The sequence below is a fragment of the Peromyscus californicus genome, unplaced genomic scaffold (assembly GCF_007827085.1).
Source record: "Peromyscus californicus insignis strain IS unplaced genomic scaffold, ASM782708v3 Scaffold_4__1_contigs__length_199733344, whole genome shotgun sequence".
NCBI lineage: Eukaryota > Metazoa > Chordata > Mammalia > Rodentia > Cricetidae > Peromyscus > Peromyscus californicus.
In genome coordinates this window covers 87,168,246-87,182,981 of record NW_026294562.1, presented here as the reverse complement: position 1 = coordinate 87,182,981, position 14,736 = coordinate 87,168,246, and the positions used below count along the sequence as shown (strand labels likewise).

Genomic DNA, 14,736 nt, shown 5'->3' with positions numbered 1-14,736 from the left:
GCTTTGTAAACAAGGCCGGCCTAAAAAACACGGAAGTCCTCCTGCTTCTGCCTCAATAGACAATGCTGAGATGAAAGGTGTGAGCCACCATGCCCAACTGCATTATTTTAACCCATCACTAGTTGAATAATTTTTTTCTAAAACATTGGGAACTTGAACCAAATTTGTATTTTTCCTAGCAAAGATATATTTGATTTTTGTTTTCAAGACAGGGTTTCTCTGTGCAGCCTTGGCTGGCCTGTAGACCAGGCTTGCCTGGAATTTACAGAGATCCACCTATTTCTGCCTCCAGAGCTGGGATTAAAGACATGCACCACCACCGCCCAGCTGCAAAGATATATTTGAATAATTAACCAGAGTCATACTTTCAGCCCAGATATGCCACCCGTACATCAAATTTGGCGTCAATTCGCCATCCCTAAGCTAGAGCCTTTCAGTTTCACACGTTTGTCCAAAATACAAATGCAGGGTTCTTTATTCTTTCTCATTTCCATGAGTCACCCCAACACACCTCACTACAAAAATGTATGATCTATTCACTTGTTTCCACGGGTACCCCAATCCTATCCATCTCTCCGACAGCTTAAATGGCACCCCATTCTATATACTTTCTATTGGCCACCTAGTGGTCAGATAAATGCATTGCTCTTGTGAAAATCCCTCTAAATTTTTTTAAAAAACTTTTTAAAAAAAGTGGTGGTGGGGGGATTGGAGAGATGGCTTAGTGGTTAAGAGCACTGGCTGCCCTTCCAGAGGTTCTGAGTTCAATTCCCAACAACCACAAGGTGGCTCTCAACCTTCTAAAAAACTATCTGATGCCCTCTTCTGGCGTGCAGGTACACATGCAGAGCACTCCTACATAAAATACAAAAAAGTTTTTAAAAAAGTGATGACTATGGGATATGTAAGAGAACATTGTGGAGTCTGTTCAATCTTTTCACCTGGCTTTGGATATCAAAACTAAGGATGTCAGTGCACAGCATGCATTCTTACTTACTGAGCATCCCAGGGGCCGTTTCTATACTTTTATCAATGCATTTGAAATAAAACCTAGGCCCCTGGCCTCATGTCCTCCTACTCTGCCATTGTTTCTAAACATTACAGGCACATTTCTGATCCTACAAATAGCAACATGTTGTCTACCTGAAAAAAAATTAAGATATTTTAAATTTTGTGTGTGTGTGTGTGTGTGTGTGTGTGTGTGTGTGTGTGTGTGTATGTATGTATGTATGTTTGCACCACAGTACCTACAGTGCCCAGAGGTCAGAAGAGGGTATCAGATCCTTTGGAACTGGAGTTACAGAATTCTTAGTTGCCCTAGGTTCTTGGAACCAAACACAAGTCCTGCAAGAGCAATAAGCTCTCTTAACCCCTCAGACATCACTCCAGCCTCCAAGATTTTTAAAGAATTATTACTACATGCATATGTGGCTGTGCCAGAAAACACTGGTGCTGTGGGATGCTCTGTATGTGTTCTGATTGGTCAATAAACAAAACACTGATTGGCCAGTGGCCAGGCAGGAAGTATAGGCAGGACTAACAGAGAGGAGAATTGAGAGAACAGGAAAGTGGAGGGAGACACTGCCAGCCGCCGCCCTGACAAGCAGCATGTGAAGATGCTGGTAAGCCACAAGCCACGTGGCAAGGTATAGATTTATAGAAATGGATTAATTTAAGATGTAAGAACTAGATAGCTAGAAGCCTGAGCCATTAGGCCAAACAGTTTAAACAATGTAAGTCTCTGTGTTTACTTGGTTGGGTCTGAGCGGCTATAGGACTGGCGGGTGACAGAGATTTGTCCTGACTGTGGGCCAGGCAGGAAAACTCTAGCTACACACTGGATCCCCAGGAGCTAGAGTGAGTAATAAGCAGCTGTGCCTTTGTACTGGGAACCAGACTCTAGTCCTTTACAACAGCAGGAAGCCACTGAGTCATCTCTCCAGGCCCCTACCTACAATACGGTTTGAACTCCAGCACCCCCAAGCAGTCTGGCACAAAGTTAGGCAGGCATTCAGTTATTTCACAGAATAAGCCTACATAAGTCATCTTTCATGGGCAGCATGAAGATTTGGTTTTAATGGTTCTTTCAGGGTGTTTAGACTGTTTTCACATTATAGAGAACAGTTTTACGATCATAGGAATAAAAGTGTGTATGATGTTAAGAATTTGCACTGTTCTGTGAGCTATGCCTACAATGTGGCTGTTGCTCTATTACTATTTAAGTAAACTACCAGATGCTGTGGAATAATCTTTTTGTACACTATGAATATGTATTACTCTCATTGGCTAATAAGATGCTGATTGGGGGCTGGAGAGATGGCTCAGTGGTTAAGAGCACTGACTGCTCTTCCAGAGGTCCTGAGGTCAATTTCCAGCAACCACATGGTGGCTCACAACCACCTGCAATTAGATCTGGTGCCCTCTTTTGGCCTGCAAGGACACATGCAGGCAGAACACTGTATACATAATAAATAAATAAATCTTAAAAAAAAAAGGTTGTAATTTCATTGAAGTAAACAACCATTAAAACAAAACAAAACAACTTTTTGGGGCTGGAGAGATGGCTCAGAGGTTAAGAGCACTGGCTGCCCTTCCAAAGGTTCTGAGTGCAATTCCCAGCAACCACATGATGGCTCACAACCATCTATAATGAGATCTGGTGCCCTCTTCTGGCCTGCGGGCACACATGCAGGCAGAACATTGTATACATAATAAATAAATAAATCTTAAAAAAAAAAAAAGATGCTGATTGGACATTAGGCAGGAAGTACAGGTGGGCAACCAAACTAAAGATGATGGGAATGAGAAGGGTGGGGTCAGGAGTTGCCAGCTGACACAGAGGGAGCAAGAGATGAACATGCCACACTAATAAAGGTACTGCCACGTGGCGGAGCATAAATAAGGAATATGGGTTAATTTAAAATGTAAGAGCTAGCTAGTAACAATCGTAACAATTGTTACAATAGTAACAATTGGCCAAGCATTTATAATTATATTAAGCCTCCAAGTCAATTATTTGGGAAGCGGCTGCCAGGTATTTGGGAATAGGCGGGCGGGAGAGAAACATCCATTTACAACCAGAGATCAGGAACCACATCTACAGAAAATTTCACATCTTAGGAATAATGATGGGCTATAGCAAAATGATATCCAGATCTTCAAAGAATCACACTCAGATATCAATTCAAACTCCCTTTTTAGACATTTTAGGGAAGTCTGACAGATCATATCTGAAATTCTTGATTACTAAACTTTACAAACTCCTGGGTGAGATGAAAAGAACACTGTGTTATAAAAGTTTGAAACCAAAATATTAAAACAAGGAAAGAAATGACAGCTGAATTACTTTATTCCAGAAATATTTTAATATAATTGTAGTATAGTTATGAAGTCACATTCAACCCACTGAATATATTCCAAGTATTAATAAAAATATTATACATCTTCACTTACTATGCTGATATAATTAAAGCATTTGGTTCTTACAGATGATATCAGTAATCACATCCATATTTGCACTGCTAGTAAACAGCATGTAAATAAATGTGTATTAAAATAGCAGGCTTCAGTGTTTTGTTTTTTTTAAATCCAAGTTATCAAAAGTGAATTTTTTAAATGCCACAATTCATGAGTCCTAGAAAGAATTAAACAATTTAAGGCAAGATTTTGAACCTTTTATACAACTTTAATTTGAAAAAAAAAAGAATATATAAAAAAGATATACACGCTTTAACAACTTGATTCACATAAACACAGTACTGAAAAGCATTGGTGCCAGTTCTCAGTGGATCCCTCAGAGAAAACAGGTTCTTGGGACGAACCTTTATCTTCAGATCCTAGAGCACAGGCAAGAACGAAGAGTTCTAGCACAGGACTTGAATGTAACAGATGATCTTTACTTGACAAAGGTAGTTGTAAATGTGATTACACATAAAAATTAGTGTCTTGGCCAGTTTAGAGTTTTGTTTTTCAGATTTATTTTAAGGGAAGTGTTAAAAGTTTTTAGAAAGCGAGCTGATTTATAATTGACTGCAGTGGTAGTGCAAAGAGGCTACTCTCTCCTCCCCATCGCTAGTTTTTGGTATGGGCTGAAGATTAGCATTTTACAAAGAAATAACTTATATTAAAATATATGTGTTCTAATGACCAAAAGAGGCACAGATTGAGTTAAATTAAGAGAAAATATTACCTTTTGTTCTGAATTCTTAACTATACAGTACTAACCATAATATATACTTTTAGATATGAATTAGATTTCTTGTCACTGAAAAGTGACATTACCTTTTCTGGTTCTATTATTTGTGCTTAGATACGCTGTAACAGATCACAAAAAAAGTCTACACCAAGTCTGATGAATGACAACCTTTTACAAATAGCATCTTTTAAAAAAAGCAAATAGGTGACTCATGGAATGGAATTCGGTCTCTCTCAAAAGAAATAAAAAATTGTAGTGCTACTTACATCTGCAAAACAATTTAAGGAAATGTTAATTGTGGAAAAAGCAAACAATGGTGCTTTGATCTTCATTTTAATTAATTTAACAAGTAGACAGCACACTTTAATATAAAAAAATTCATATACTATGCTAATAGGTTTCCCTATAAATGGACCGTAGTGTTAGGCACCAAAAATTTCAAGTTTTGATTTCCTCAAAAATCTATTCCAATGATAACACCCTTGACTCTTAATTTAGCTCTGTAAGCATCATCATTTCTGCTAATCACTTTGTATACTTCATAAAAATTTTATTCTAGCAAACTGATCCAGATTGTCCTTTCTTGGTACCCTTCTTTAAGTAGTTTGTCAGTTTTCTCATGACTACCAGAGTCGCCACATCTCTATTACCATTCTAAAAATATATGAATTTCTGTTCTAACCATGAAATTTATTGTATTTACATGTTTACCAGAACTAAACAAAGTTATGTCTGAAATGAGAAACTAATAAAAATGAATCTTATTCTTAATGGTTACCCATAATAACTTCAAACTCTCTTGTAGTTCTGAATTTTCTTGTATTACAGAAAATAATTCTTTCATGTCAATGTACAATGTTTACAAATACAGGACAGTTTACACAACACCTTCCATAAATGTCTATAATAAAATTCAGTCTGGATCCTACAGTCCTTATCCTGGGCCTCTTACAAAACAAAAATGGGCACAAACAATTTCCATTTGTTTAATAAGTAAAGTACAATAAATACATGGAAGTGAAACTCCAATTTCAGTTCACACTCCTGCATATAAATGTAGGATTATAATGGAATGATGATAGAATTTAGAATACAACTATATCAATGAATCTCATTCAATTACTGAGCAACAAACATTAAATCAAATAGCTTAATAGTTAAAATAACTAAGTCACAATCAGAAGTAGAGAAAATATTTTTGTGGGAAAACCATTAGTAAATGTATCTGATATTTTGTCCTCATTAAGGTGAAAATGAGTGAAAACTACTTACTCTTTAATCAGAAATGAAGTGCCAATGAAGCATAGAAAGTTAAGTAAGGCACCATTATTTACAACTCCGTCGCTTGGCACTTACTCTGAAAAGGCTTTAACAATGAATAAAAATAGTTTTTTTTTTCTCTACTTGTGTAAACTACTTAGTAGTTCTTAACATTCTGCCCACTATTTGTGCTTTGCTTTTCAGCCTGCTGAGTAGCAGCTACATCTTTCCTTTGGTGTCTGGGAGCATACACAGTGGTAAAGGCTGTGAGGTGCATAACAGGAAAACCGATTTGCTGTGTCTGTGTGGGAAGAATGCAGACGAGGTGGTCGAAATGACACAGTATTATCTCAAAGTCTTTTTCAGGATTTACTCTATACTATGTATTAAGTTTGGGATTGGTAGTATTCAGCAGAATGACTTCAAAACAGCAATGGCTTCCCCGAATCTGTAAAAGTTAGTTATGTGACAGTTGGTCCAAGAGATGTGTTGAAACACTGCAAGTATATTAAGTTTATAATTTCTGCCCAAATATAAAAAAATATACAAAGTTCCCAAGTGTGTGTGTGTTTGTGTGTACACACATGTGCATACATTTATAACTCCTTGCTTCCAAAGCTCAGAAATCTGTGGTTTATAGGTACGTTGCTGCAGCCAGCTGATACCACTTAACTGTCTCTTTGCTCAAGTTGAAATCTTTCAGCGGCAGGGTTATTCCACCCAAGAAGAAATTCTCCCGCAGAGATTCTGCACTGAGCACACTCAGTTGAAGCTCTCTCTGCCTCAAGGTTTCTTTGCTGTATCCACTATACACAAGCTAGAGGGGAAAAAATGATAAGGTTTGGTTTCTTGGAATACTTCCAGTAAAATATGAAGACAGCAGTCAAAGAGTGATATAATGAATGGCACTGAGTACAGAAGCAGGGCTTGTCTGTCTCAATGGATCAGAAGCAGGTTTTTAACTTCTGCACTACTGGATTGAACTATCATTCCTGTCAGTGTTTAAGGAAGAGATTGTATCAAGCAGGATCAATCATTGTCAAAAAACAAAACAAACAAAAATCCCCAAATCTCCAGACATGGTTTCTGTGGGATGAAGTGATGGGGAAGGAAAAGAGATTACCTGGTGATTACCTTAAGATGATCTAAAAGCTGGAGAAAAAAGAGGATGAAAGGAAAGCAAGTTGGAAAATAGAATGTTATAATTATTTTGCAAAAACATTAAAAACTCGCTGTTTTCTTCTGGTCTATTAAATGCCATACACCAGGAAGTGGTAACTTTTATTCACAAGGAGACACAAACCCACAGTCAAAAGTGTAGTCTGCAGAGCTGCAGTGCTCAAAGCTCCTGCTACTTCAAATCCTCATCTCAGCACTTAAAATTTGTATTTTCCCACAAAGCTTCACAGTAAGTTCTGAGAAATAGTTCTTTAATCTAGATCTTCTCACTGTTTGACTAAAACAGCCACAAGAACACTTCTTGCATCCCTTGGTCTTGACCATAGTATAACACCAAGTGTTCTTTGGTTAAGTACTGCATGTGTTTTAAAAGAGTGAATGACCCTCTAGAGGGTTCTGTGTGTGTGTGTATGTTTTTGGACAGGGTCTCTGTATCCAGATAGCCTAGGCTGACCTCAGTTGTAATATGTAATCCAGGCTGACCTTGAATACACATTATAATCTTCCTGCTTTGACTCTTAAAGAGCTAAAAGTACAGGAATGTACCAGCCCACCTGGCTTTTTTCTCTTTAAATTTTATTCATTATTTTTTTAAATTTATATATATATATGTCAAACATGTGTGGGTGCCTGAGGAAGCCAGAAGATGGTGTCAGATTCCCTGAAACTGGAGTCACAGGCAGTTTTAAGCCCCCTGATATAGGTGCTGGGGACTGAACTCCAGTCCTCTGAAAGAGCAAGTGCTCTTAAGTGCTGAGCCCCATGCCTGGCTTTTATACAGGTTTTGATAAATTGATAATCTTGATAAAAATTCAAGTAGTCAAGCCAGGTGTGGTGGTACACACCTTTAATTCCAGCACTCAGGAGGCAGAGGTAGGTGGATCTCTGTGAGTTCAAGGCCAGGCTGGTCTACACAGTGAGTTCCAGGAGAGAGCTACACAGTGACACCCTGTCTCGAAACCAAACATACAAACAAAAAAAGAAAACCAAGCAAAAAATTCAAGTTGTCTTCCAATCTGTATCCAGACATTTGTGTGTGTGTGTGTGTGTGTGTGTGTGTGTGTAAACTAAATGCTAAGGTCCATAAATAATGTGTCCAAAAATAGTTAAGCAAGGGAGCAAGGTGAGGGGACTTTGGCAGGTTTTAACTGGCTATGGATCTGCTAGCTGGCCTTGAGTATCTCAGTCACAGTTCTACTTTCTACTGTTCAGCTAACACTTGTTTTTGTAAGAGGATTACTAAGAGAATAAAACATTCAGGGAAGGGCTAGAAAGATGGCACAGTGGTTAAAGCATTGGATGCTCTTGCAGTGGACCTGAGTTCAATTCCAGCACCTACATGGCAACTCACAACTTCCTGTAATTCCAGTTCTAGAGAAACCAGCATACTCTTCTGGCCACTATGGGTATAAGGCACACACCCAATGCACTTACATACATGACAGCAAAACGATAAATACACATAGAATAAAAATAAATAAATCTTAAAGAAATAAAAACATTGAAATTTCAAAACAAAATTCTAAAAAAATTATGAGAAATGAGTTTAGCTTACCATTTCATTGAATGTTGGGTTCCTAGTTTTACGTGAAATTTTGGTTTTACGTTTTGATGTTTTGTGGGTATCTGGAAGCAGGTATGTTTTGACATATGGATTTGGGTCAGTCCCATCTTCAGTAACCTATAAAGAAAAGCAGTTCCTTAACAGTAATGCTTTCTACCAAGGTACAGATTTGCTTTACAGTCATCATTTGTAGCCACTCACGAGATCTTTGATGTGCATCACCATGATGAAGAGGGTGCCGTTTCGGTAAGACACAGACAACTTCACTGCTCCTCCTATTTGGCCCACAGTAGGGCTGAAGGGACCTGTCCCTGAAAACAGAAATACTTTCCTCTTTATCTCAATGTGCCTGCAATGGTTCACACTTCAATAAAAGAACTGCTGCCATGAGGGTACAGTGAGGGGAAGTGGATAGGAAAAGTAAACCTCTTACGCCACTATTTTGTACTTATTTTATTTTTATTTTTTTGGTAATCACAAGATAATAATTAGGAATGCTAAGTTTCTCTAGACATAGACTGGCTTAGAAAGACTAACCTGTTGAGAGGGAGGGAAGAAGGGAGACAGAGACAGAGAATTTATTGCTCTTACACAAAACCTGGGTTAGATTCCCAGCACTCACAGAGTAGCTACAACCATCCATAACTCTAGTTCCAGGGGATCTAACCCCCTCTTCTGACCTCTGCAGGCATGTACATGGTACATATATACATTTATGCACATAAAATAAATCTTTAAAAAAAAATTCAAGATAGACACCTGAAGACACCCAAAGTTAATTTCTGGCCTCTACACACATGCATGTGCCCTTACACACATCCACCTCCACCCCATCACTAAAGTCATGAATTATCAACCAGAAGGAAAAAGTATAATCTTACCTGCAGACCTAGCTATTCCTTCAGCTTTCTCATCACGAAGTAAGGGGTGGAAAAAAGTACAAACAAGATCACACTAAGATTGAAGAGAAAAAAGGTTCATTAGTTAAATATTACATGACACAAAAGTAGAATATGTTATTTACTTATATTGGAAGGTCACCTCTGCTACATCTGTTGATGCATTCATTAAACTCTGTAAATAACTGTTTAATTCAATTTTCCTTTTGGCAGCTACATCTTTTATGTGTGTTCTTCCTAGAACCATCCTATTAGGAAAGCTACAAAAAAAAAACAAAAACAAATGGGATTTAAATTATTTCATCAGAAAGTACTTGTAGAGCATCATGCACAATATTTACTTAGAAATATACTTTTTTTATATACCTAAGATACAAAAGTGGGGTCTTAATCTATTTTATTTTTGCCCGTGTGATTCAAAACACTGGGGATGAACTAGTTTAAATTACTCATTTTCTTTATATAAGTCTTGGCATCAAGATGCATGTGTTGGCTGGGCACAGTGGCACATGACTATAATCCCAGTACCACTTGGGAGGTAGGAAAGGCAGATCAGGTGTTGAAGGCCACTCTCAGCTATATAGGAAATTCCAGGCAAACCTTGGCTACATGAGACCCTATCTCAACAACCCCCTTCCTGGGAAGAAAAAAAAAAAAGGAAAGAAAAAGATGCATGCCTTACTAGTTTCCTGTATTTGTTACTAATTTTCTGTTATTTGGTTTCAACTTTAATCATTCACAATATTTACCTGATCTTATCTCTAAAAGAATCATTACTCAATAATCATAAAATAAAATACACAAACAATGACACAGGCCCTAAATCAGGTGCCAAATACAATTATCTCAACTCTTATTTTGGCGATGGCAAAAAAGTGAGAGTGCACACAGTAACAAACTTTATATATTGTTTGAGACAAAGTCTCACTATGTATCCTTGGCTGGCCTCGAACTCAAAGAGATCTACACCCAGTAGTAACATACTTTGATACCCATTTGCCTCCATGATTTTGAAATCTTTTTTTTTTTTTTTTTTGGACAGGGGAGAGCGCGAACGCAGTCCCCCACTACCACAAATTATGCAGTCGAGTTTCCCGCATTTGGGGAAATCGCAGGGGTCAGCACATCCGGAGTGCAATGGATAAGCCTCGCCCTGGGAAAACCACCTTCGTGATCATGGTATCTCCCCTGCCAGGTAAGTATGATTTTGAAATCTTATATGAGAAGAATATGGCAAAGGAAAGGTACTGGTCTTTAAGCTACAGTAAATCTGAGGACTTACAAAGGCTGGTCTTTACAGTAAATCTGAAGATTTACAAAAGGATTCGGATAAAAAGCTAAGCACTAGGGGCAAGAGAGATGGCTCAGTAGTTAAGAGCATTTACTGCTCTTGCAGGGAACCTAAGTTCGGTTTCCAGCACCCACACTAGTCAGCTCACACAGCCTCCAGCTCTATGGGATTGATGCCTCTGCAGGCACCAACACAGCAAACACACACACACCACAATTTAAAACAAAAAATTTTCTTTAAAAAAAAGCTAAGCATTAAGATTATTACATCTGCCAGGCAGTAGTGGCAGATGCCCTAACTCCTACCACTTGGGAGGCAGAGGCAGGTGGATCTCTGAGGTCAAGACCAGCCTGGTCTACATAGTGAGTTCCAGGACACCCAGGGCTATACAGAGAAACTCTGTCTCAAAAAGAAAAAAAAAAAAAAGATGATTACATCTAAGAATTTCAGTGGAAACTGGCAAGGGGTCAGTGTTATACCATGGCACATGTTGAGGTCAGAGTTGTCAGGTTTGGAAGAAAGAGCCTTTACCAGCTGAGCCATAAAATCTGACCTCAGGTTTATTGTTTATCACAGGAGATCAGTATGGCTCATATGGATGATTTCTGCTGCAGCTGTAGCATGGGACTTTTTAAAACCAATATTCCATTATCTTAGCTGATACCGTGTTGTGTCTGCACAATCAAGGTGACAAAAAGGCTCATACCTTGTTTGCTGTTTTGGTTTTTAAGATAATGGATATGCTAGGCAGTGGTGGTGCACTTTTAGTTCCAGCACTTGAGAGGCAGAGGCAGGCAGATCTCAGTGAGTTCGAGGCCAGCCTGGTCTACATAGGGAGTTCCAGAACAGCCAGGACTGTTACACAGAGAAACCCTGTCTCAAAAATCAAAAGACAGCCGGGCGGTGGTGGCGCACGCCTTTAATCCCAGCACTCGGGAGGCAGAGCCAGGCGGATCTCTGTGAGTTCGAGGCCAGCCTGGTCTACAAAGTGAGTTCCAGGAAAGGCGCAAAACTACACAGAGAAACCCTGTCTCGAAAAACCAAAAAAAAAAAAAAAAAAAAAAAAAATCAAAAGACAATGGATACTTAAGTTACATACTTAAAGTGTCCTCTCATCTCTGCCTCCTGGGTACATGTGCCACCAAGCCTAGCTTTAAGATTTGAGTCACATGCTCATTCAATACAAAATTCAAGCTCCTTATCTTCCTTCAGTACTGTATGAGGTACTTATTATTTTAAGTGCAACTGAATTGTAACTGAATGTTAACCAAAGTTTCCCACCTACATGTAAAAACAAATAGTTTCTACATAGGAAAGTAAGGATGAATTTTTGCGAGGATAAGAACATACCCAGGTAACTTCCAAAGTGGAAAAATAATGCTGAGCTTATTGTGAAGTTCCTGAAACTCATCAAATGTCCGGAATACAAATGATGGTTCAAGGTGTCCTTCTCTCAGAATTCGGACTACATAAATCTGAAAAGAAATCAATGATAGGCACATTACATTGTAATAACATTTCTTTCCTGATATAAAACTTTATAGTACAGGTGCTTTTAACCTTGGTAATACACGTCACTGGTAGGTAACAGTGAATAGAGTACATTGTATTTGTATAGCACACACAATTGCATTTGAGACTGAACTTAGCGACTGGAAGATTCAAATAAAAACTTGAGAGTGAACACTTTTATTTTCATGTTTACAATGTACTTCTCAAACATATATACTTAGTGCATTTCCAACAAAAAGGAAAAAGGTTTAAGATTTAAGAAAGTAAATAGAGGGCTGGAGAGGTGGCTCAGAGGTTAAGAGCACTGCTTGCTCTTTCAAAGGTCCTGAGTTCAATTCCCAGCAACCACATGGTGGCTCACAACCATCTGTAATGAGATCTGGTGCCCTCTTCTGGCCTGCAGGGGTGCATGCACGCAGAACACTGTATACATAATAAATAAATAAATCTTAAAAAAAAAAAGATAAAGTAAGTAAATAGAAAAAAGGCAAAAAAAAAAATTATGAGGTGTGAGTTAAAGGAACATATTTTACTGGATATTTCAACTATTATAAGTTACTTTGAATACTGCTGCAAGAAGAGTCAGGTATATCCATACAAAACCAGAGGCACATGTGTGTGCACATGTGTATATAAACTTAGTATACTTTCCAGTGCCATTATAAACCAATGGCAATATAACCTCAATAAAATAGTTAAAATAAAAGTAAAATAGCTTTCTAAAAATCTATTTATCATAGATTTAAAAAAATATCTAAAAAAAATTTTAATATGGAGGACAGAGATGTACTTCAGTGGTACAGCATATGGCTAGCATGCCTGAGACGCTGGGCATGTGTCACTGGGAATCAAACCCAGGGCTTTCAGCATGGAAAAAGAGGAGGAAAAAGAAAAAACAAAACAGCACAAGGGTGAATAATAATAGCCACGAGAGTGTGGAAAAACCAATACAAATCCTGTATTTGTTTAAAAATAAGGTTTGGGAAGGCCTGGTGGCAAAAATCTTTAATCCTATCACTTGGGAGTCAGATGCATGTGGCTCTCTGAGTTTGAGCCTAGCATGGTCTACACAGAGAGTTCCATGATAACCCAGTCACAGAAAAAACAGAAAACAAGCTTTATGTGTGTGTTTAATGAATGCTATGTAGTCATGAAAGCCCTGGGTTTGATTCCCAGTGACACAAACATAGAAAAATATTGTACATAAAAGTGGAATGGGAACTTAAGACTTTTTTGTTTGTTTGTTTGGTTGGTTTATGAGACAAGGTCCTGGCTGTTCGGGAACTAGGTATATATACAGATCAGGCTGGCCTCAAAAAGATGTGCCTGCCTCTTTTCTCCTGAATGCTGGGATTAAGGCATGCATCTCCATGCCCTGATGGGAGCTAAAGACTTTTTGAATGGATTGGTTAAATCTGTTTCAGCAAGCAAGATTTACCTTTAAAACCAAGAAAAGAGAATAAGAAAATACCCTGACACTAAAAAAAGGAATGTATTTTGACCCTCATGATTTTTAAGTAAATTTAACAATACAAACAAAATCAAATTAAAATAATTCTTTAGTATATTTACTTATTTTTGGACCATCCATGGAAGCAACATGCACAAACAGATTAAATGTTTAGAATTTCAGCAGTCAGTGAAAAAAGTATGAAAGACAACAAAAACCTTATACATGATAATCTACACATATTGGACAAACTTACATAGTGTTTATCTGGGTTGTATTTCTTATGATATGTGAAAACAGAGGCTTCCTTGATTCGACCATCTTGTCTAAAGGAGTATGTTTTTGGTGAAAATGAAAGGATGGGTTCATCATTAGAAGGAAGACCAGAAAAACGTAGCTGAGCAAGGTTATGAATGAAGAAGTTAAACTTTGTGGCAATGCTTCCCAAACTTGACTCAATCAGCCTGCAAAATAACGAGAAACTTGTTAATAGTAAATTTTTATGGAGATACATGCTAAATTCAAGATAATAAAAGATGAAATTTCTCTTAAAATAGTAAGTAGGGGCAGGCTCTGGGGAAGGTTCATCAGGCTAGGGTATTTGCTGCTAAGCAGAATGATCCAAGGCTAATAATCCCCAGGACCCACATGTAGAAGGAGAATCAGCTTCCACACATTATTATCCTTTGCTCTCCATACAAGCAGGCAGTATATACCACACACACACACAAGAAATAATAAAAATGCTTTCAAAAGGTAAATTATTAAGTAGATTTTTCACTCTGCCAAGGACTCTCTTTTTCTTTGGGCCAAAGGAAAACTGTTAAAATACATCTCACTCCAACAAAAAAATATTTAGTGCAAGAAAGAAATAATGTTTGGATTTCTTGAGACATATGGGGTCCAAGACCAAAGTGCTACTAGAACTAGAAGATGATTATTGCATTACTAAAAAGATGACTGTTATTTTAATCCACATTTAAAAAATTTTACTAAACAGCATAGAATAATTTGGTAACAAGACTCCCTCAGATAATCATGATCACAATTAGGAAAGGAAATTTTGAAGGGATGGAGTTTGCAAAAGCACTTCGTAAGGTAGGCCTGGATAATAAGACGTTTAGACCACCAAAGGAGCAACAAGACTCAGAAACATACTGAAGGGCTAAGATGTAGTTCAGTGGTCCAGCACTTGCTTGGCATGGAGAACCACTGACTAAAACAAAACCCACAAAAGACTGAGGATTTAGCTCAGAGGTAAAATGATTGCAAGTGCACAGCCCTGGGTTCGATTTGTAGCCCCAAAGACGGGGAACAACCACCACCATAAAAACTATGAACACCCAAATTACTGGGTTAAGTTGAGAAGCATTGAAAAGTCAGCTT

General features: G+C 37.9%; 1 protein-coding gene and 1 non-coding gene across 4 annotated transcripts in view; both read right to left on the bottom strand.

Moving 5' to 3' along the window:
• Positions 1–3,342: 3,342 nt before the first annotated feature.
• The window catches only part of Pik3c2a (phosphatidylinositol-4-phosphate 3-kinase catalytic subunit type 2 alpha), a 112,625-nt gene continuing 101,231 nt past the window's right edge, over positions 3,343–14,736 (bottom strand). For all 3 annotated transcript variants that reach the window (XM_052763112.1, XM_052763111.1, XM_052763113.1), the window contains 7 exons: positions 13,607–13,814; positions 11,739–11,863; positions 9,240–9,357; positions 9,080–9,152; positions 8,400–8,509; positions 8,190–8,315; positions 3,343–6,272 (listed from right to left, as the gene is read on the bottom strand). In XM_052763112.1, the coding sequence (XP_052619072.1) occupies positions 6,090–6,272; positions 8,190–8,315; positions 8,400–8,509; positions 9,080–9,152; positions 9,240–9,357; positions 11,739–11,863; positions 13,607–13,814 (943 nt within the window). In that variant the 3' untranslated portion in view covers positions 3,343–6,089. The remainder of the gene's footprint in view (positions 6,273–8,189; positions 8,316–8,399; positions 8,510–9,079; positions 9,153–9,239; positions 9,358–11,738; positions 11,864–13,606; positions 13,815–14,736) is intronic.
• Positions 10,137–10,300, bottom strand: LOC128095871 (U1 spliceosomal RNA). Its single transcript, XR_008213465.1, has one exon. It is a non-coding gene; the product is annotated as a U1 spliceosomal RNA (small nuclear RNA).